The sequence below is a fragment of the Triturus cristatus genome, chromosome 4_2, assembly GCF_964204655.1.
Source record: "Triturus cristatus chromosome 4_2, aTriCri1.1, whole genome shotgun sequence".
NCBI classification, from domain to species: Eukaryota; Metazoa; Chordata; class Amphibia; order Caudata; family Salamandridae; genus Triturus; species Triturus cristatus.
In genome coordinates this window covers 172,464,128-172,488,474 of record NC_140586.1, presented here as the reverse complement: position 1 = coordinate 172,488,474, position 24,347 = coordinate 172,464,128, and the positions used below count along the sequence as shown (strand labels likewise).

At 45.2% G+C, this 24,347-nt stretch overlaps 1 protein-coding gene across 4 annotated transcripts in view; it reads left to right on the top strand.

Moving 5' to 3' along the window:
- ITGA7 (integrin subunit alpha 7) overlaps positions 1 to 24,347 on the top strand; it is a 271,460-nt gene that overhangs the window by 144,580 nt on the left and 102,533 nt on the right. For all 4 annotated transcript variants that reach the window (XM_085600990.1, XM_085600988.1, XM_085600987.1 and 1 more), the window contains exons 6-11: positions 9,147 to 9,357; positions 12,223 to 12,416; positions 14,522 to 14,610; positions 16,706 to 16,833; positions 17,573 to 17,668; positions 21,444 to 21,505. In XM_085600990.1, the coding sequence (XP_085457116.1) occupies positions 9,147 to 9,357; positions 12,223 to 12,416; positions 14,522 to 14,610; positions 16,706 to 16,833; positions 17,573 to 17,668; positions 21,444 to 21,505 (780 nt within the window). The remainder of the gene's footprint in view (positions 1 to 9,146; positions 9,358 to 12,222; positions 12,417 to 14,521; positions 14,611 to 16,705; positions 16,834 to 17,572; positions 17,669 to 21,443; positions 21,506 to 24,347) is intronic.

Below are 24,347 nucleotides of genomic sequence, written 5' to 3'. Positions count from 1 at the left end.
GGTCGCTTCTGCAACAGGTACCTGTGCACAGATACTGGGCTGACATAGATATCATCCTCACATGTTCAGCCTGTACATGTGCATTAGCAGCCTTAAAAAACAGACACTGCTGGTTAGTACTTCCAATCCATTTCCACAGAATTCACCATGAATGACACTCAGGTAGTGAGACCCACTCTCAGTAAAAGTCCAAAAACCAGATAGACAAAAGAAAAAAATCTAGGGGTACTAAATGGGCCCAGCCCATTTACTACACTAGCCATTATTTTAACTTTACTAGTTCCAAGCAAACGTTGTGCATGTCATAGGGTAGATCAGTGGTTCTTTAACCTTTTGAACTCTGTGGACCCCCAATGAATCATTACCGGAACTGGAAACCCCCAGTGAATCATTATTGGAATCCAGGGACCCCCATCTAAGTCCTTAATGGAAGCCAGGGACATGCCGTCAGGCATTTCCGCTAATTTAAACCGTAAAACAATGCAAAAAAATACAGAAGCAAGCATTCAACACAATAAAAAAAAATCTAAATTTGAATGGGAAGGCTTGAGCTTTTTTGAATTCAATTAAGGCCACTCACCATAATACTGTATTCTGTGTGATGTACTTGCACTGCTCCCACAAATCTACCTGAGGATACTTACTTAATTTTTTGCCTCCAATTTCAAATTCCTTCACATTTACAGAAAATCTTTACATTTTCAATTTTGCTTCTTTTTTTAAATTCACTTTATCAATCTATCAATATTTAATTTTGTACGCAGTTGTGGATCCCCAGAGTAGGCATTGCAGACCACCATGGGTCCCAGCCCGGGACCACAAATTAAGAACCACTTGTGTAGATGCATCCTCACACTTGATGGGGTGGCGTGATGTCCTTGAGAGGCCTTTAACGGTTATAGGCTTCCAAACAAAAGGGCCATTCCCTACAGTGCTGAAAGATTGACAGACATTTGCGCTATGATCTTAAATATTTCCTTTAAGCATAGAGCCTGCTTTGTAAGGATGAGACTTGATGGAGGTTTATATGCTGGTGAAGCAAGTGTGTGTGTGTGTGTGCATGTGCATGCATGCGTGCGTGTGTGTGTGATATAAGTTTGATTCCTTGTAAAAGTGCAGTGGGATTGTGACTAGTTCACCATTGTATGTGCACACTCTACCCAGAGATTCCGGTGATGTGGGTCTGTGCACCACTGTACTGACATTGTGAGGTTTTGCATCATTGAACTTGTTCCAGGAGAGTGGTTTTGTGTGTTCATTGATTTTGTATTTGTAGAAGCAAATTTGTCTTTCCTGACAGATGTGTGCAAAGGTGCACGGTGTCAGCGTGACCAGCCACAACAAGTCTTAAGAGTCTGCTTTGAGTCCACTGTTGCGTTCCCACCACAAACTCTGTTACCACAGAGCCTACTCTCTCCAGGCAGCTAATGCCCCAGAAAACTCCTGGCTAATGGCTACGGCTATGAAAGGATTTCATGCCATCAAACACCATTAGCCAGTCCAGAGCTTCTCTATACCAACCTGTGGAAGTCTGGGAGTTGTAGTTTTGGTTCGTTGACTGTGGGAGCAGCAGTCCGGTGTTTTACCTAATGGAGAAGGCAGGTGAATGTGTTGGGATTTGGAAAGTAGATGTGCTTGTTCCAGAATGGGCCCGGCTCAGAGTGTGCATTGAAGCCACATGGAGAGTGTGCGAGGGTGTGTGCTTTGTAACAAATGATATGACTGACTGACTAGGACGGATCACTGCCCGGATCCTCAATCTGTTCGATTCTCTGGCATCTCTGTACCATTCCAGGCTCCGGGGGGTTGCTGTTCAGTCCATCTGGGTCTCATAGGAGTAGGAACAAAAATACATTAGTGTGGGGGTTGGTTAGGGGTTCTTCTGTTCAGGCCATGCCTCCATCATAGCTCATAAAGTTGGTGCATGATGGACGCCTGTATTAAGGGTTTGGTACCCGCGGCTCATAGGCTTACCTTGTTCCCTCATTTCTTTCTCCAAAAAGGCTAAACAACATTAGACTAAGACATGAGGATAGCCCATTCACAGGGCAGCAATCTCCGAACTGCACAGACTCCGAACTGCACAGTCACTGACAAAAAGAATGAATCATACAGTGGCCCCTGTGGCCACAGAAGGACAGTGCATATTACTTGTGGGATCCCGACCACTGCCAGTTTTTCACAATACACTAGGGGGCATATTTATGAGCCCCTTTGCATCGCTCTTGCACCGCGAAACATGAAAAATAAGATTTATGAAGTCATGCAAGGCCGCCTTGCGTGGCTTCATAAATTTCAAGTAATGTAACTCAGCTCAGATCGCTGCGTTGCATTACTCTGCTCCAGGAAGGCTTTTCCTCGGGTGTTCCATGGGTGTTCCCATGCAACATCCATGGATTTTGATGCACTCCCAGATCTACAAGATCAGGTAAACCTGGGAATGCACCCAAAAGATGCTCCTCCCCAGGGGAGGAATAACAAGGAGAAATATGTTTATTTTTCCTCATTTTCACCTTTTATTTGTTCTGCATTCTGCAGCTCACATAGAAACGACTGCAGGCAGTGCAGGTGAGGGCAGGGGGGTGGTGTGGGTGTGAGTCAACAGACGGCGACGAATAAAAAAAAGAAAAACACTTACCTTGCGATCGCCGCATCGCTGAGCCGGTGATGCGGCAGGCGCAAGGTAAGTGGGTATCTTTTTTTAACATTTTATTTTCCCTTGTTGTCATCTGTCGACTCCCCCACCCTCACCCCGCCCACCGCTCTTACCTGCCCTGGCCACGGCTGCATAGAAAGAGGAAAAAGCCTATCAGTATTGTTTTTGTGCAGGAAGGTGATCCATCCGGATCATAATCAAACCTGCCTACAACACTATGGTGCAAGGGGGCCTGTGTTGGCGCTAGGCTGCCAAAACGGCACCAGCGCAGGGAAAAGGAGAGGAATATGCCGAATTGGATAAATACTGCACATTCCTACCCTTACCCTGTGACGCAGGGCAGCACCGCAAAAGTCACAAATATGCCCCTCAATGTCACTGTTGCACCTGTCTCCCTAAGGAAATCCACCTCACCAGACACTGGGGCCTTACTCTGAATTCCAGGAGTGAGGCAGCAATATTCTCAACTTGCCCTGCATTTCAGGAGTTAGCTGGGAGCACCATAAGAGTATGTCACACCTAGTCATAGCAGTAGCTTTGCGAATGTTCTCCTGGGTCTCTGACAAACCTGGGTCTGCTGCTCCAAAAACTGCAGTGAATGCTTGCTAAGCATTGCTGCTGAACTCTGTGACCCCACCTAGTGCCACACTATGGCCATCATATGTCTGTTGCCCCAGTGTCTTCTCCCTTCGGGCAATCAGCTAATGCACCAGAAGACTCCTGGCTAATGGCTAAGGTTTTGAGATGAGTCCCTGCCACCAAATACCATTATCTCGTCCAGAGCTTCTCATTAACAACCTGTGGAAGTCTGGGAGTTGTAGTCTTGGTTCGTTTCAACTGAACCAATTGGACTATCACAGCAATTACTTCTAGAAGGAAGGAGCAGGACTGGAACATGGTGTCCCTGGTGAGGTCGATATATGTGGTCACCTTACCAGTGGCACCCAGCGAGCCGCTCCTGACCGATGTTGATGCGCCTTTGTCTGCTCTGCCAAGATCTCAGTCAGTGTTATGCTCTGATAGACCACTAGATGTCACTGCTGAAGCACTGTAGGCCTGTCTCTTCCAGCCAAGTGTCTTTGGTGATGCTCTTAGCAAACTCAGTTTAATGCGGGTGCTCTGGGCCGACCCCCACCTTAAGCACCGAAATTAACTGGAGTTACATAATACCATGGAAGCAAAGGAAGAGGGGTGTGAGGAAGTGGGTACCGTTCAATAAAACAGGGATATGACTGGAGCCTGGAATAGTCAGCAGACTCACCTGTCTGTTTGTGTTTAGTCACGTACCTATCGCCTGCCCACTGCCTGCAATGCTCACTGCTTTTCCTGCACCCTTAATGCACGGCTAGGTCCGCAGTGACATGCATGCTTGTGTGCTTCTGCATGCTTGTGGAGTCGATGCATGTCTTAGCCGCCCTGACTATGCGCTGTGTACTGCCTGTATATGAATGCCTGTATGTGCTGCCTGATACTTCCTGCTTCTGTCCCCTAGCCCCGCCCATGTGTGCTGCATCTGCCGCGGTGGCTTTATTTGTCAGTGTCTTCAATCATCAGTACACATCTGCATGAAGTTTCCGTGTATTGCGGGGAGAAGGGAACATGTCACTCACCCTAACAGTATTAACACATCTGGATCAGTATCCACTAATTCCTAACCCCACCACCCTCCCTTCTCCACCCTCCTCCAGTCTGTGAACCCGTGGGATGTCAGGATGAGTCTCGGTCCCTAGGACCCGTCACAGAGGGCAAGGCACAGCATTTCCTTGTAGTGCACGAGTCCCGTTGGCTGGATAGCCTCCTACCCAAGTTTCTGTCTTTCACATGTCTTCGATGTCACTCAACAGCTGTAGGCGTCACTGTTAGTCTAGGAGCACCAGCCACATGTATGTAACCTAAAAACCTTCAGCTGCATTGGCCCGGGGCAGATCAGTGTTCAGGGAGCTGCAGCCTCTGGGCAGGTTTCAGGGGATGCAAGGCCGGCCTGCAGCGAAGGGCCTTAATGCCTCCTCTCTTGGACAGGTGGTTTCATACTGGGGTTAATGTGACCTGGGGGTGCAGTCAGTATTCAGACAATACCATTACAGAGTAGAGGGGTCTTTTGAGAACTGGTGTCTGTCCAGAGCAACGAACATCATTAGCCATGCCCCTCCACATATCACAGGGCACGCTTCACCCCTACCTTCCACCTCCCCTGCATCCTGCTTTCTGATCACTGCTTGGCTCAGCTTGCCCATAGGTGGCACACGAGGTGACGGTCTGCATGTAGTCGCAGCACTTCCTGGCATTCCCTGCCTTTCTGCACCCCCTACCCCGCCCCCATGTCCGGCCGCCTCACTATAATACTCAGGGGTGGACTTAAGGAGGTAAGGCTTGCATTATCAGCTTACATCTCCTTGTTCAGACCTGAGCTACTGCAACCCCCATCACCCTCCTCAAAACATAATGCCTACCTTTCAAAACGTGCCCTGGTAGGCAGTGGAGAGCGAGCTATAGGCGGGCGCTGACCCGCCACACCACACGCAGATGCCCCTTCAAATGTGAACCAGTTTGAATGAGGGGAATCTTGGCTCACTCTTCGTAGCACCAACCTGAGCGAAAGGACCAACCGTTAAATAATGCATAAAAAACATAAAGAACTTACAATATCCATGCAGGGTATAACGATTGTGTGCAAAATATAGGAGGACCTTATTTATGAGACCTTTATGCCGCCGTTGCGTCACTTTTCGTGACGCTGTGTTGGCATAAAATATGCACCACACAGCGCCATATTTACAAAGTGATGCATCTAAGCAGATGAGTCACTTTGTAAGTCCCAGCGCTACATCATTACTGCATCGGGTATAATGTATGCAGAGTGGACGTTCCCCCACGAAAAGGGTCATAGTAGTGGCGCAGTGAAATCTATGCGACTTCACTACGTCACTTCTAGGATGCCACTGCGTAAAATCCTTACGCCTGCTTCACAGCAGCTGGAGTTGCGTCTGTTTTCAGACACACCCAAGCAATGCACCACTTTTGCACCTACAGATACGTCAGAAATACTGATGTATCTGTAAATCCTTGCGACATGGAAAACCGTACAGTAAACACAGCGCATCCATGGTGTCACATGGAGGACGCACTGATAAGTGCTGCATCGCTGTTTCGCAACACTTTTCATAAATGAGGCCCAAGAGAATTCAAATTAGAGTTGAGATAATTGATTAAGGCGATGAACAACTATGATGGAGAAAGGACTCCCATAGCAGTAACGGGACTTAGACTTCAGAGTCAGACTGAGCTCTAGAACTGCCAAGCACGAGCTACTACAATGTTGTTTATGCCAGGTTCCCAAAGAAACTAATTGAAAGCTTACAAAGATGTCAAAACTAGTCTGTACCTGCACCTGAAGGTGCTTATCCACATAAAACCTATTCTAAACAGACTGGATGCGAGCATGAACCTCAGAACTCTACTGGTGACTGCACACCTGATGATTCACAAACCATCGGACGGGTCAAACATAGAGACAGGTCTTGGGTTCTTCAGCACTGGGCTACGGAATGCACTGAATCCGAGCCTCAGGGCCAGACCACAGTTCATCAGTTTCTGATGGATACATCTGCCTGTGGATTCCTCACCTTTTGAATTACCCCATGTGCAGCATTCCCCGAAAATTGAGACTTGGCGGAAGCGACTGGGGGCATCTCATCACCGACTAACTCTCTTGATCAATTTTGTATCAAACAGACGTTGGCCACAATGCTCGGAAGTGTCCAAAATTCAACATTTATTGCTTTGCAATATCTCTTCGTAAATAAATCAGTTTATAAACATGTGTTCAACGGCTTACATTGGTTAGAAGGTATTTCTGCACCAAGCGTCAGGAGGGTCTATAGATGATCCAGGAGAACCTATAGGTACAGAATGCAGTCTGTCTGGGACTCCTGCCCTCACTGCTCCAGCAGAGCAGTACATATGCTTCTGCTACTACTCACAGAGGGATGACTCACCCTGCTCCCTTTTTCAGGCTATCTAATCTGCAAATGTGTTATACAACTTGCCCCAAAGGAGATTCCGTGTTGAACGGCTCAGAAGCACAGGGTTTTATTAATGAAGACGAAAAGGAAGATTTTTCCTGTGTCCAAACCAAGTACCAGAATGAATTCTAGAGCCCACTAAGGCTCTTTTAGTGGGCGAATGACTGTCTGGAGTCCTTACAGCTGTGGCCCACAGGTGAGGCTTACTTGGCGGTTGAGGGTCTTTTTTTAACACAACCCTGTAACACACTTAAGACCAATGTCCATGAGAGACCTCTGTGACTCCTGCCCATGATCGCAAGATATCTGTCGGCTCACATACGCAGGATCTTGGTTTCAGGTTATGCAGCCCAGCCATATTGGTTACTTCGCTTCAGACAAACTTTGAGCACCCCATCTTCCAGCTGATCAGACCAGTTTGTCATATGTCTATGCCAAGACACCCTCATGGGGAATGGTACGCGCAACACATCATGTCTCACCCCAGTTTGTGAACCCTAAGAGCTGGATGGGGACTTCCTGTTTTATTGACATGCAGGGTTTAGTCACTGCTTACTGTTATGTGTACATTGCCCAAGAGACTGCCCTGAAGCACAGTGATGCTAGTGAGAGACTGTTGACATCAGAAGTCATAAGGCTTAATAAAGGACTTCAGAGGAGATCCTTTATTTTGGGGAATAAAGCAGAGAATACTGTTAAACAAGTATAATCAAGGCAGGTTCCTGATGAAGATCCTATGTCTGCTGGCGACACCACAAGTGTGACAGCTTATAATGCTGAGAAGGAGTGTGAGTAACGTATATAAGACACCTTGAATCCGGCTTCTGGTGACACTGAGTTTCTCATTTAAAACCAAGCATTAAAGATACACTCTGTGTCCAACTGGTATTCTCATACATGAATGCAGGGCGATGGACAGACTGTGAGAACTGACAGACAACCATAACAAGTGGCGGGTGCGCTATGGAAGCGGGCCCGGGATTTGAGGTGTCACTGTTCAGGGAGCTGCTCCAGGACAGGCTAGACTCTAGACCTTACCATTGGAAGGATCATCCTTGGGTATTTCTCTAGGGGTACTTGGGCCTTCCCTGTACCATTAGGAAGCACCTTCTCAGCCAGACCTCCACAGTAGAAGCTCTGGAGTAAGCCTGAGCCTCAAAGTTGACCATTACTTGAAAAGTGGAGAGTAGTAGCAGTGCTTCCTACACCATAGCTTCCATAATTCAATCTTATGTTTATTTGTTTTTTGGATCTCTCACCATCTCTTTCTACTCTCTCTCCCCCTTCCTTCAGCTGTATCTCCCCTTTCTCTAACCCTGAATCTCCCTAACAATCTCCCCCCGCCTGCATGCCCCTTTTTTCTCATTTCTTATTTCTGCTCTCCTTCAAACTGTCTACTGAATGCCCTCCTTTCTCAAGTCTCTGTTTTTCCTGTTGCCTTTGCGGTACATGATTTCAGATTCTCCTGTGCCCGCATGGGTCGTGTACTGCTGTGTCCGCTGATAACCTTGTGCTGTAATTGTGGGTCTTGAGTCTCCCTTGTGAGTCTCTACAATGCATATGGAAATGAGACTGTGGTTGCTGCCTGCACTCTCCTACCTGGTCCTCGTACAGTGTTGGTCACTTGTGTTTTGTTTCTTCCTTTGGATCACCAAACCCTCAATCTTCTCTCCATTGGGGCTACCAGAAAGCTATGGGGCAAGTGTCAGTGAACAGTATCTTCTAAATTCACAGACGTCACCCGCCTGAACTGGGCTGGCCATGAGAGGGACAGTTAACCAAAGTCTATAATTTGCCACCTCTTTCACCTGACTCCTGCAAATCCCTATTTGCCCTCAGACCGTAGTGCAGCGAGGTTCCTACCTCATCCAAAAATGCTCCCTTGGGATAGGAAGTTCCTGGGTTCTTTGTATATATTTATTTATTTATTATTTATTTCTTTGTGTTTGACAAACAATCTCCTGCATTTTTCATAAGGGCCCACAGTTAGTATCCGCCTCCCAAAATTGGCTCCCGGGTTGCCCCATTCACCCATCCCCACCAAGTAGATCTATACACTTTAGGCACACCTTTCTGTCTGGGTTGTGGGAGGAGTTCTGGTAACCTGCCTTGCAGGGTCCCAGAGAAGCACATGTAGGAAGGTGGAGCAGCAGCCGCCTGTAGCTCAACTTAGAGTTTTATTGGGCCAGAGGGGATCTTACAATGCATTATGATGCAAGTGGTGGGGCTCAGCACAAACTGGGGGCAAGCAGTAGCCATTAGGGGTAAGTCACATCAGGTCTCCCCACCGAGAGACAGGAGTTGGGGGTTTGAAGTTCCTCCTAGTCTGTCCATTGTGGTTTCCTGTGCCTGTTTGCATTATATTGGTGAATCTTTCTTAAGCTTTGCTGACTGGTGGACTTTTCTCCCACTCCTCCGATGAACAAATAAATGATTTCTACCTGTCCCCACCTACTTTATTTTTGCAGGTTTCTCCATTGACTCAGGGAAAGGCATGACCCGGAAACATGAGCTGAGTTTTGTGGCTGGTGCCCCTCGGGCCAATCACTCCGGCGCGGTGGTGATACTGAAGAAGGACAATGCTAATCGTCTGGTGCCAGAGTACACCCTTTGGGGGGAGAGCCAAGTGGCATCATCCTTTGGTTACTCGGTGGCCACTGTGGACCTCAACAGTGATGGGTGAGTCCCGGACTAGTGCGTACACCTTGCCCCTTTGTGAAATTCTGCAGTTGCAAATATATCTGCTGAGATTATAAGTGTTGTGTCATGCAAAACTGGGATGTTCAGTCTTCTCTTTTATTATAGTTATACGTTCGAGAAGCTTTATTGTTTCCTACCATCTTGTGGTTGAACCTGAAATAAACCTGAGACCAACTTTAAAAAAAAATCTTCTGGGCAGACACATTAGAAACTTTATGGCTTCAATGCCAATCTCCAATTTCTACATAATACTCTTGTGAATAATGTGGAGTCTGTCTGTGCATCTTGTTTTCAGCCCTTATGTCAGGAACGTTTTGGCCCTGCAGATACCACCCAATTTCTATTGGTATCAAGGTTAACTCTCACCAGTTGTATGTTTTTGTGTTGATTTTATTTTGAGCTAGGCGTTGCGTTGAGATGATCGCACTGGAGAGACTATCTTTCAAGATGTGTGCAATGTCCTTGAAAAAGATGGCTAACTGTAACAGTCACAAAACGAACATATAGTTAAAAAAATTGGCACCATCCTTGGGGCTTGCTTGTGAGCTGTATTCAGTACATCCAATCACACAAGCGATGCATCATAGTATTCTGGGCTGCCAACTAGTAATGAACGGTGCCTTAGATCCTATATATTGCAGAAACAGTTTAAGAGGAGAATTAATTTCTCAAACATTAACACAATTTTAGTCAGGCAGTATAAATACTAGTATAGGACCAAACATTTTTACAGATAAATACTAAAGATCTAAGTCCTTGTATCTATGTATGTGTGCGGTATTCCTATAGCTGAAACCTAGAAAAAAGACTGTACATTGTCAAAGAAAAGCATAGCATCTATGAGCAAAAGTAGAGGTAGCTGGTTTGTGGGTGGTTAATGCACTGCAATGGAGTGTTTGTTGGAGAGTTGCGTTTTTAACTCTTTCCTACGGTTTGTTGATTATCGTGTTCAAAACATGATGAATGGGGCAGCAAGAATGGTGTAAGATCTTGGAAATAGCTCTGTGTATCAGAGAGAAGGAAATGCAACTTAAAATGAGCAGATAGAACAGAGTTATGATCCTAGCAAGATTGCTGTAACATTACTTACATTTACTCAGTTCGTTCTATAACAATGTTTAATCAAATAAAAGGCCCACATATTACCTGGGAGGGTTTCGACTCTTCAGTTGATTGATAGAGCCTTCTTCAGAACCAAGCGGGAATTTATTGAAATGACAAAATGTAGCACCCAATGCTATAGAATAGATGTCCCTCCCAGGAAATTACAAGTCTTCTTAAAATGTTGCATTAAGTGCTAAATTTGTTGACAAAGCAGAAATAATCTTCAGGAGAAATGTATACAACCTAACAGGTATAGTTACGTTCGCTGTGAACACGTGACTACAGCAGTTACCATTTAGTGGAATTATCATATGCAAACGCCTATATCAATTGAGATAGAGGCTCCAAGTGGTGCTAGCAGTAAGGTAATTGTATATTCATCTGAATTAACTGAGTTAACATGCATGATAAACAATGGATGTCAATGTCAAGTGTCTACATTTGGCTGTGTGAAATATCATCCAGATCTAGGCAGACCAAAATATATTGTTATTTAGCAAGATCTGTCTGTCCGAGTTGCTGACTGAGATGATGTATATTGCTCTCAAAACATTATCATATCCTGTATTTATTGACATGTTGTCAATGGCGAGGGGTTTGACACAGAGAACAACCTATTGTAATAAACCTGGTAAATCTTAATTTACATTGTGTGTATAATTCAATGTAGGGTTTGAAAATAAAGATGTTGTCAGCCATTTCATTCTAGTATCTTAATGCTACATTGTCTAAGTGAATAGACCTGCATGTGTAAACTATTTGTGTTGTCTTTTTTGATAAATAGCTTACATGGTAGTCAATGCTTCAGCTCACAGAACAAGCGAACTGCAAGGATTATCCGCTGATGAAATCTCCATAGCATTTCTTAGTGATTAGGCAATTGGGAGGTTGCATCTGTCCTTTCTGCCTAAAGCCATCTCTTCTTTTCACACAAGCCAGTTCATTGCTTATCCTGTCCTCTTCCCACTCCCACACTTTAAGCACCTTGGAAATAGTAAGAGCAGAGATAGCACCAACTCAAGAACATGGTAGTCTTTAGACCAGTGGATAATAAGGTTCTATCCAATTGAAACCTATATCAGTCGATTGTATCGTGCATCATCACTAAATCCGTATAGAAAATGGGCTTTCCAATGTATACTCAGAGTACATGTCGGAAGTATTAGCCAACAGTTGTAAATCTGCACAGCCTCCGAATGGTTCTCTGTACATAGTTTCACAAAGCACTATGGATGACACAATGCACCAGGATCACAGATTCTTTTAAGAACACCCACAAAAGATCTATATTGCAAAATTACTGGAACACAGGTTTGCGGGTCAATATTGTTTACAGGTTCCCAGGGTGCCACCCTACTAGCACCGTAAGGCAGAGGTGGTAAGATAAATATCAGTGTTCTTTAGACTTAGTGACCTGAGAAAAGAATCTGAGCACTGTAGCTGGTAAACCAGTAACATTTGGTGGGGTGATTACCAGCCCTCAATGTGGTTTTTCATTATTTCTTTCAATTACATTTGTTTCAACCATTGGATGTTAGTAGCCCCTAACACTTCTGAATGTGTCCAATTCAAGCTGTAAATACAGGTCATTTGATCCACTTCTTTATTTCTGGGAAATCGCAGAACCTTCCCCGTGCCGCGGACCTGCGGCTCTTAGCAGGCCTTTGCTGATCTCTGATCTTTTATTTCATGCTCTCAAACCCCTGGATCACCAATTCTCAGCCATCTTTTCTCTTTCAGTTGGACAGATCTTGTGGTGGGAGCCCCGTATTTCTTTGACCGCAGAGAAGAGATTGGGGGTGCTGCCTACGTTTACATCAACCAGGCGGGGAAGTGGAACACTGTGAAGCCCATCCGACTCAACGGGACCTATGACTCCATGTTTGGGGTAACAGTCAACAGCGTGGATGATCTCAACCAAGATGGATTCAAAGGTGAGCACTCGCAGGGCTTTGGGAGGCCTGGTTATTGGGTTTCACCCGGGAAAAACAGTAGTTCCTATAGTGGTGGTGTGGGCATTTTCAGTGCTTAATTTGTGAAAGAATGTGTGCCAGTGCCCAATGCCGTGCTCAGAAATTCACAGCCGGTGCTAATACATGTTAGTGTGCTGAACACCAAGCCTGGGTACGCCTCAATCCATCCTAGTCCTCTTTTATCCACTACTAGACACCCTCTTCCCCTATATCTCATTATTGAAGGTTTCTCCTTTCTCTCTTTGTGACTGGGTTTCTGTCTTTCTCTTCCTCTTTTTGCGCCTTTGTTTGTTTTTCTCTCTCTTGCTCTCTGGAAATGTATGATCAGAAAAAATAAGTAGCGGGTTCCAAAATTGAGTGCCGGTGGGCCCCACGGGCTCAAATTAAGCACTTGATATTTTCAAGGTGCAGATTGTAGCTGCGTTACCGTGGACAGAAATCTTTCTGATTAGATTCTGAAACAGGAGACTATGTGGCGGCGTTTAGAAAATCTAAAATATCCAATATACGGTGGTTGGGTTCCATTAGAGTAGGTTGAGGTAGTAGTGTTGAGGACTAGGGTGCAGGGTGGTTGGGCCCCTTTAAAGGAGATTACTGAAGTCGTGTCAAGGAAGTCTCCGTTGTCTTGCTGGATGAGTTAGCGTACAAGAGATTATGGAGCTGTAGCGCTTAGTACACCTAATGTACCCTATTGATTGCCAGTGAGTAGAGGAGTGAGCGATTCTTATGAAGGAGGAATAGATACTGTTCTTGTAGAAGATGTCTAAGGTGCATTGCTTGTTCAATTCTATTTTGGGGAGAATATGCAAGAGCGACCGAGGATGTCTGAAAAACTTGCACCTTGTGTTTTAGATTTAGGAAGAGGAAGCCTTGGGGGTGATGATATTGAGGCACAAGATATCTGTGTCTGTTGTGGATGAAGCAAGGAAGTGATGGTGATCTACTGAAAGAGCGCTGGAGAAGAAGGCTGTGCCTATAGTGGTATGCATGCTGGCTAGGATGCCCAGATGTGTGGGTTCTGGAAAGTGTATGGATGGGGTGTATCTCCTGATCTTAAGGATAACCTAATGTTTATAGATTACATCAGTGGCTGTGGTATGAAGAGCTCCCAAATACTTCACGACTGGGCTCTAAGAGAGAAGGCAGTGCAAATACTGGTAGAGAGGGGATCCGTGCTACATCTCTGATTGGATCTCAACAGAGACAACAATGATAAATGAGGTTTAGGAGTTAAACATGCCCTTATGCTTGGGCTTAAATTAGGCAGTGGTTGTGTAGTGAATCACGAGGGTCCCGGTAACGTGAATGTTAGTAGAGTGCAGCAACATAAGTTGTGGGCCACACTTATGGTGGGCCCCAGGAAAGGGGAGGATAGCTTAGTGTGAGGTACCCACACGGCTGTGTTCCAGCAGAGGGGATCAAACTGCGGTGGCTTGATGATTCATATGCCACCCACAGTCTGGGCATTGGTAGATATGAATGATCTCAGGTTACCGTGCTTCAAGATTTCCAGATGTTGCTGTCTAGATACGATGGGTATGGTGGCAATCTGGTGAGAATTAAGGAGTCCTTTTTGTAGTGTTACAGAACTGTGCAAACCATGACAGTGATGAGAAATCCTGGAGTACTGAAATACTGAGCTACCTAAAGAGGAACAGGAGTTTGATTTTAAGAAGCTCCAAGCTCTCTTAAGACTTGGACTGCACTAATTGTTTACATCTACCTTTTGTTTTAACAAATTATAGGGATCAGAGACACTGGGCGGAAACTTGAAATTGGTGTATTCATAGGTCTTTTTAACTCTAATATTGGACAGGCTTGCGTGCATCCCTGAGTGATGGCAATCTGTGTGTCCGCCACGGGCGACATAGAGAGAAAGAGGAAGTCATCTACTGTGTAAAGCATACCTACTGTATATGCACTGTATCCTCAATAATTCTCCATGTTGATGTACACGCTTGGCACAGTAATGGATCATTGTCTACTTGCATTATGTTACCCATCTTTGTAAAGATCAGTTGGTGTCTGTTCGGTATGACCCAGACTATATTTTTCTCTCTCCGTAGACATTGCTATCGGCGCCCCGTTTGATGGAGAGGGAAAGGTTTACATCTATCACGGCAGCAGCTTGGGAATTGTCACCAGACCAGCACAGGTACTTAAAAGAATCTTAAAGACTTGGGTCCAAACCAGTGTGTGGGAACTGAGCCTCTGACACTGAGGAGCCGCAAGATGAAGATGCAGAGTACTAGATCCGGAGGATGTAAAGAATGGAAGGACACATAGTATGTCCTACATTAGATTAGGCATACTATACAAGCCTTGGCATTCCCCAGCGACCCCCAAGTTGAGTGTCATTAGTTGAGAGAAGCAGGGGACCCCTGAATCAGTTGCCTCCTGGGTGCGGAAAGATAGCTGGATGGGAGGAAATGCAATAAATATTGTGGATTGATTAAAGGGTCATTGGTTGAGGGCGGCAAAGAGAAAGGTGCAAAGGGCCCATAGGCAACAAGGCACGGAAGGGCATCAGCAGGAAGGGATAGAAGCAGTATGTCCTGGAAAGCACAGGTTGGGCAAAAGCTGTGATGTGCATGGGTGGGCATCAACAGAAAGGCTCTTGAATCAAGGGCAGAGTGGTAGAGGGCTTATAAACTTGGAGAATCAAGGGCAAGGATAATCAGCTGCAGTTGGAACAAAGACAGGGATGCACCAGGCGACTGAGCAAGGCAGAAAAAGGTGACAAAGAGGCATAGCGGTTTAGGTAAGGGGGTAGGCATGGAAGAACATAGGCACACAGGTTCTGGTGTGTAAGATGACAATTAAACTTGATTTAACTCAGCACATCATTGCGTCGGGTTTAAATCCTCAGGAAATTAATCAATTGAGGAGCCTAAAGCCAAGCAAACAAAATTGAGCACAGCTCTTTTCCATCTGATTTAATTTTTTAAAGAAATTATTGTGCTGCCACGTTACTTGAGGCGCTGAAAAACGTGAGCCAGGAAATATTAGTGTGACGCTAGTGTGTAATAAAAGAAGAATATTTTGAATGTTTGATAGAAGTTGAAGGCAGGAATGGTTTTCTAAATAAACCGTAGTCTTCAGGTCATATGTGACCCTACTTTAAACAGTCCGAACAATCTTAAGCTAACTTTTTAATCGCTGCTGCACTCGACACGCAGGATCATCATGAGAACAAGGGTAATAAGGGGGAAAGAATCAGGCAGCACACCTGTAAACTTGCACAAAGTATCTTACCAGCCAGGTGTAGATACAGGCGAGGTAATGGACATAACAGGTCATAGACGTTTCAAGCTCTGATGGTGTTGATGCAGATCCTCAACCTTGGCCCACACTTACTTATTGGTATATTTAATTCTGGCCAACCAGGGTGCTGGTTTATCATCAATCCTTGTCAATTCGGGTAATTGAGGTACCTGTTCACAGACCTTCAGTCAACTGGGCTTTGTGCAGTTCTACCTAGCAGTGAGGTGATCTCCCCTCCTCCTGGCCAGTACTTTTCCTCTCCTCCCGCTCATGTCACTGCAGCCTGTTTCTCCAATACACCGCCCAAATGACAGCAGACACCCGCAATTGTCCTGTCTCTGACAACCATTGTATTTGATCTGGTGTGCAGTGTCCACTTGAAGTTCACCAGTGTACAAGTTAATAACTTGTGGGGAGGGGAGTGTTCTCCACTTGCGAGACACAAGCAGGAACTTTAAATTACCAAAAGTGGAAGCTTTGTTTAAAGTTCAAAATCTCCCTCTAATCTTGAGGGAGTGCCTCCGTGGCCTTTGTCTTGACTTCAGTTGGCTTTTCAAGGCAAGTAGTGTAGATCAGGCTAGTCCAAACTGGCCAAAGTCATTTACGCACTATAGCTAAATAGATCAAGCGACAGAGCTAGAGTTGTCATACGGCAGCCTACACAATGCAGTAAACGGTAGAAGGCACAGGTATTTTTCAAGGGAGAGCGAGGGAAATTTTTCTACATTGAGAATAGTAACAGTATTTCTTCTCAAACTGTCAGCCAGGCCTAGTGTGAAGTTTCTGAATTGAAAAGATTCAATTTTCTTTTTGACTATGGCGAGGACAGATAATTTTGGAGGGAGGGCAAAGCAGTGAAAAGGGTGGTTGTTGTAGTGAAAGGAAGTAATATCTACAAGGATTAAAAGTGGAGGATATTATAGTGCTCTGACTGCTCTTTTCCCTGAGTCATGCAACCTCAGTACTTCTCTGAATCCCTGGTGCAGGTCTTGGATGGCGTTAGTGTTGGGGTCAAGACTTTTGGTTACTCGATCTCTGGAGGCCTGGACATTGATGGCAACACATACCCGGATCTCCTTGTTGGTTCTCTGTCAGACACTGTGGTACTTTACAGGTGAGTGATCTGAATCCAAACACCATTCTGACATTAACCAGTCTTCAGGTGCCCTGCCAGTGCTCCCAAAACTATTGTACCATCACACATTCTGCCAGAGCTGCCATCCTTTAGTAGTCCTTCCTCACAATATTTCAGCCATGTGGCCTGATCTGAGGACAGGCATCCTCTTATACTGCTTTGAGTGCTGCTGTTCGACTCTTTAGTTTCAAGACCTGCTTCCAGCATTGTCAACTAATACTACTGCGTCTGAAAGTACTTGACCACCCTCCAGGTTCAAGGCATCCTCCTGTGGCCATCATCCTTTAATCCTGATCTATCACTATTGCCTACCATCTGATCTCAAGTCATACTTCCATGGTCATCTAGCTCCAAAGACTGTTGCAGTACCCTACATCAATCCCATGACTTGTTCCAGGGCTGAACTTCACCGCTACTGCTCCCAACATCACCATGCTGCCCTCCAGTTTAAAGGTCTCCTTTAGTACTCTTCCCAACACTATCATATTGCCTCCAACCTTGAAATGACTCACCAGGGCCATCAACCTGTAGTTCTACTCCGAACACTATCATAGTCTTCCAACTTTCCACTCTGCTTCCTTTGCCTTTAATGGCCAATGCAATTAAGCCATCCAGAGTCACAGTCCCAGACTGGTCCAATCGATCACTCAGTGCCACTTCATCAAACTTCAGCCTAGAGGTTTGCAACAGTTTCCTTTTGTTGTCCTTTCCTGTCCAGGTCACGGCCCGTCCTTCATCTGTTTAAGAATGTGAGCATAATCCCGCACAGCATTGACCTGGAGCATAAGAGCTGCCGCCACTCGCAGGGGTCTTGGTAAGAAATTCTCAACATGTTCAATGAGCTATATGTTCTATTTCTTTGTTTCTTTAGTCTTGGTTACTCCATCTCATCTTCATGTGACACTCTTCTTTTTTTCTCTTGCTGTCTATATCTTGCCTGCCTTTCCCTCTTCTGTACTTGCCCTTGAATTGTGGCCAGCAGAGACCTTTTTTTTGCGACTACTTTTCTTTTTACTGCCAACTTTTCTTCCAATCCAAACATGTGGATAGTCACTCTCCTTGATTGACAGTAAAATAGTACCTGCTCTTGCATAAAAATGAGCCTCAAGTACATTTGACGCCTTGCCCTCTGCACAGGCCCTTCACCCACAGGTACCTTTGGTCATACCTAATCACAGTAAGTATCCTGCCAAAAAAGGAACTGCAAAGTTAGGTATAGGCACAATTCTATATCAGAGGGGTGATAATATGCTTCTAAAAGTAGTGGGAGCAATACCTCTTTGTTTAGTAACCCTCACACACTCTTATAGTGCCATGCTTCATTCCCGGGTTCACCCTTGCTCCTAAAGGCCAGGGTGGGCTCGACCGTGTTTCAGGGAGCGCTTCTGAGAAAAGGCCGGAGTCAATGGTTAAGGTCTTATTCACATATGCAATATTGAGATGCCTTCATAGTATTATGCCAGGGTAGCTTTACGATTTGTTCATGAACAAATTCTGCTGCCTTAACCCCCAGGGATGACATAGCATAATTTGTCTTCTTCCCCATGACACTGAATCACATATGTGGCACAAGTTTCATTACCTTTAGTTCAAGTGTTGGCAAGTGACTATCTTGCTAGAGAGGAATATTCTAGCCATTCCTTACCTTAGAATAATCTCTGGTCGTCAGACTGGATCAGGAAATATTTTGAGCAGTACCCCTGCATGCCGATAGGTGGCATCATTCAGCTCTATATGGCATCATCTGCGTGCTATGTGGATCCCACACAGTAGGATTACAAGCCGCAGTTCCGGCCTCATGGAACTGAAACGCCTGAACAGATTTCAGCAATAGACCAAATTAAGGCCTATTACCACATGTCCATAACAGGTATTAAATACAACCTGTTGCCCTTATAGGGTGAGCAAATCCACTCACCTTACATAGCACATACACAGCCCCTCATCATTTGACATGGCTGGATCCTTTGTTCCTGAAGAAAGTTATCTGACCCTTTTGGGCGACACAGGCTGAAACATGTCGACGACCACTGACCAGGTGCTTTGGACCTATAATTATCCAATTAGCACCACCCACTTTTTTAACCTTATCCCTCCCCAGTGAAAATAAAAACCTACACAGGAGAGAAGGTATTTTTAATCATTTTATATTATTCCAACACTCTTTCCATTCATGACTGTCGCACACCAGACAGTCTGCCTCCTATTGGAGGATGATGAACACCTGGAGAATGGGACACTGCGGTGCCAAGACCCTATGATGATTCATCCCACTTAATCAAATAAGCAGAGAGCCAAGATCTACCGCTGCTGTGACAGTGTGGCAGAGGGTCCTCAGCAGAAAATTTGCAAGCGACTCTGTAAAATGGCCTAAGTGATTCATTCTTTTTGACTCTTGCTTGGAGACGCTTTTTATCTTGGGTGGAGCACTGGCCTCCTGTACGCCTTTCTGTTATTATCACTCCTGCCCAGAGTTCTCAAGAAGATCTGGCAGCCCAGCGTCCCTCCAGCAAGTCGGTATACGCCTGCCACTGGGGCAAGTTTGTGTCAGGGTGTGCTTCCCACAACATTAAAAACCCTTTCTACATCCCAAATACTATTATTTGCATTATCCTTGGCCTAGCAGTGCTCTGCTCTGGGCAAAGTTAAGGGTTACCTATCTGCCATCTCAGCATTTTTGTGGTAGCATGACAAACCCTCTCTCTTTAAGTCACCCATAGTGGCTAGGTTCCTTAAACGCCTGCAACATATGTTCCCCCTATGTCTTTCATAATGCCTCAGTGGACCTCAACTTGGTCCTCACTTCTCTCATATGTAAACCATTCAAGTGACTCCAAAGTTGCCTTCTTAGGGTCTTGACTTTGAAAATGTCCTTCTTAGTGGCCATAACATCGGCCAGGATGGTCAGCAAATTACAGGCACTCTCTGCGCATCCTCCTTACATATACTTCTATCCAGACAAACTTGTTCTCTGGACACATGCCTCCTTCCTTCTGAAGTTTGTGACTCCATTCTGTGTAAGCCAGAACATACCCATGCCTACTTTCTTTGCTCCACCTCATCCCTCCAAAGAGGAGGAGAGACTGCACCATCTGGACCTAAAAACAGCATTGTCATTCTAGCATGTGTGGGAGCAAAAACAGGCAGTGCAAAAGAATCATTTTGCGATGTATTTTCCTGTGCATTAAGAGCAAAGGCTGCAACTACTGCATTAGCTCAGGGCGTCCCCATACTTGACACCTGCCAGGCAGCAATGTGGTCCTCACTGCACATGTTCACCAAGCATTACAGCTTGCACAGTCACAAGCACTTCGCCCCTTCAGTTCTGCAGGATTTTTCTATTTAATTGGTTTCACAGTCCCGCCTCCAGGGAGATATTTCTTGGGTAACAATTCAAGGTAAGGAATCTGTAGCTGGAAGTTTCTATCAGATGAACAAGTTATTTACCTTCGGTAAGGCATTTTCTGGTAGAGACTGTATCTAGCCGCAGATTCCTTACCAACTCTCCCATCCTCCCCACTCTGCAAAACAATTTTAGTGTAGGGAATACCCTTTCAAGGGCCTTAGTTCGTCACACTAATGGTCAGTGCTAATCGTGGCTCCGCAATCTGGTGTGAAAAGTCAAGAAAGTGTCTAACATCAACATGCCGAGGTGGCACCTATATAGGTCAGCAAACATCACTTTCGACATGGACGATGCCGACGGTCGCAGAGTGCACAACTCCTCCTACAAACATAAAGGGATACTGCTCGAAAATGTTCCAGATCTAGTCTGATGCCTTACTCTAAGGTAATGAATCTGCAGCTAGATAGTCTCTACCAGATAAGGCATTACTGAAGGTAAGTAACTTGTTCTTTAGATACATTGTGAATCTACTTATGTTACTGTGGTTTAGAGACAATCAAGACTAGGTTCATAACCAGTAAAACCACACCCTTATGTACTCTGTCCTCATCCTAAAACACATTCTCTGCTGCTGTCTAGCAATGATTTTCTGTATGAGAAGAAAGGGAGGTTGGTTATAAGAAAAAGATCACAGGCACAAATATGGTGACAATCGCAGAGATGCAGCAACATGCACCTCCAGATAACAAATGGCATCAGATTGCACGCGAAACATACAGGTCAGCCTTGGAGTGGAACTCTTGAAATCTTAGCCCTACGCTCCTTTTCTGCAAAAAGACTCTCCCCATTGGCTCTGAATGGTCCCATTCTGGAGGTGGGGGTGATGCACAAACACTAGCCTCGTTTTGATGCTATTGTCCATGTTCTCTTTTTGTCTACCAAAGAAACTGGATGTCTGAGGAATATGAGGACTGGAGTCTTGACCACAGAATTCAGAAGTTGCTAGTCTCAGATATTTATTCTGCCTGCTCTGCTGTCCCCTCTTGCCTGTCTCTGTACCAGTTTTAGCCATTACTCATATCTCCCATGCTTTCTTCGCCTTTTTCTGTTTGTCCAAGTCTATTTCTGTTTGCCAATCCTTAATTTTTCATTTTTTATTACCATTATCAGACGCCATATGGTTCACATGCATTTCATTTTCTTGTTCCTCATACCTCTTTTCTCTTTTCCTCCTCATGTGCAGTGTGGATCTGAAAGCTTGCTTCAGCTACACAGCAACCCCTGACAACTACAACCCCGTCATCAGTGAGTATTGAGTCATAGATTTTTTTTTTGCATCTTTTATATAGCGCAAACTCGACCCGAAGGTATTGGAGCTCTGTGCATGAGCACCGTATTTACATACATATTCAGGCATGGGGAGATTAAGTGATTTGCCCAGAATCACAGGATGTGGACGAGACCCCGAGGCTCGAACCCTGGTTTCCTGCACCAAAGTCGGCAGTCTAGCCGACGGACCACATCCCCTCCCCTGATCTCTGCATAGCTGTTTGTTGACATGCTCTTCGGCATTGGGTAAATGCATGAAAAGGTCTTTGTGGTTCACTCATGGGAATGAAATCTGTTTAACATTCATTTGGTTGCTTAAGACCTCGGTAGAACTAGTGGAACATCAATGGATAGATAAACAATAAACAAAATAAAGATATTGGAGGGGGATTGATCTTTTTTCTCATTGAACTAAATCATCTATGATGGCCAGAGGCAAGTCAGAGTTTCAGGATAAGTCCTGACTATGGAAGATATCCTAATTCAGATTCACATTATGCACATTAACTTAATGTGAATCATGTTAGAATGTTTAAAACAAAATGTCTCAGAATTAGATTTTTAAATCCCTTCTTCTCTAAGTTTGAGACACTGCAAATTGGGGGGTGGGCATTATCTCACAATGATATTCTCCAGCACATTTATTAATAACAAGTTATGGATTTCACCAAGAGGAAAGGAAATCTGCATTCAGAAATCATCATGCATGGGTAAAGGGGTACCTAAGTTCACAAGTACCATAGCATTGTTTGCAAATAACTTGATCGACATGTGGCAATCGCCTATTTACGACATATTTTCTATTATCTGGCAGGCACCCTTATCTATATCATTTGCAGCGATGCTAAACAAAAAGAGGCCAATGTTGCCGACCCACCTTGAATGTGCACTGGCCCCATCAAACGTGCATTCTTCAATGCAGATTCTCATAACAATATTAGAATAAGGTTAAATAGTAACGTGCAATAACCTTCTGTCTATAGCCATAGCTCACAAGCTATCCTATGAGGTTGGTTTTGAGTCTGAGAGACTGAGCTGAAGGCTAGGCAGTTGTAAATCTTTCATCATAGAAAAAGAGGAGCCACAGAACCATCAGCATTTGTGGGATTTCTCCTCTATCTCCCAGCTGGCGTTGTTTCTATGCAATCCATTACATCGCAAGACGTTTCAACGACTTGCTGTAGGGGACGCGCTGGACTTAGGAATAGCATAATTTACTATTCCAACTCCAGTCTGTGCAACCGTAGGGAAGGTGTTGGAATAGTAAATTATACTATTCCTTAGGTTAGCGCGCCCCCCACAGCAGGTCGTTGAAATGACTTGCGATGTAATGGATCGCGTAGAAACAACGCGGTCGTTGTAACGACTGCGTTGTAATGGAAGCGTGTTGTGGAAACAGCGTTGTAAACACTGTTTCCCCCCTAGTAAAGTGCACTGAGGGTGCCAGGGCCTGTAAGTCAAATGCTGCTGGTAGGCCTGCAGCACTGATTGTGCCACCCACACGAGCAGCCTTTCAAAGGGTTCTCAGACCTGTCACTGCAGTGTCTATTCTGCACACAGTTTTTACTGCCATGTTGACTTGGCAAGTGCATCCACTTGCCAAGCCCAAACCATCGCTCTTATTGCTTGTGAGTCACCTTTAAGGTAGGCCCAAGTTACCCCTATGGGCAAGGCGTAGTGTATTTGAAAGGGAGGACATGTAGTGGTGTGGGTGACATGTTCTGATTGTGAAATACAGTATATGTCGTTTTTCACTATTGCAAGGCTATCTGCCCCATAGGATAGAATGGGAAGTACTTATAACATTTTACGAGTATATCTTCCCATTGGGACAAGATAGAGAAATGGAGTTTAGTATGCCTGAACTCAGAATGTAGAAATGCATCTTTTGGTAAAAATGATTTTTATGTTCTGTGTTTGAAAATACCAGTTTTAGAAACTAGATATTTTCTTGCTTAGCCATCCCGTGTGCCTCTGCTCGGTTGTGGATTGACTGTCTGGCTTTGGAGTGACAGGGGCTGGGGATGTGCATTCTCTTAAGACAGTCACTGGGGAGGTCAAGGTGTAACCTGCCTTTCCTGGATTAGTCAGGACTGAGCTGAATAGACCGGGGGATGTATGTAGAGTAGTGGGAGGAGATTTCCTTGCACCACAATGGGCCTGGTCTGCCTTGGACAATGCTGTCTCCATCTCCTGCCAGGAAGCTGGGCTAGAGAGGATCAAACTGGTTTGGACTGAGCACACACTCTCTGCCCAAGAGAACAAAGATAAACTGAGTATAAATATTGGAGCCCAGACCTCAGAACTTTAGAACTCGCTGGGATCAAAGAACCTGCCAAGGAGAAGAGCTGGAAGAGCTGCCAGGAGGAGTACTGCCCTGTTGCTGTTTTGTTGCTTTGCTGGGTTGTCCTGCAGTTGCTGGACTGAACTTTCTTCACTTGTTGCTGAGTATCTCATAGGGCTTGAAATAAAGCTTGTCTCCTGTTCACGAAGTCTCAGGGACAGCAAAGACCTTACTTACTTCTGGTCACTGCCTCTGGAACCGTGGGTTTCAGTTGCCCCAGAGGTGGAAAGCACCCGACACCGTCACCAACACTGCTTTTGGCTCCATGTCCTGAAGGCACTGCAGAAGGCACGACCGCACTTCGCACCGCAACCCTGGTCTCACCCACGACGACAATCGCCACCGGGCTGCTGCACTTCACATCGCAACCGCAACAGTTGCTTCAACCAGCCCACACCGACGCGGTCAGCAGGAACCAAAGGTAATGTTTAAGAATCTGCTGATACTGATGCCAGTCCACACTGACGCAGTTGG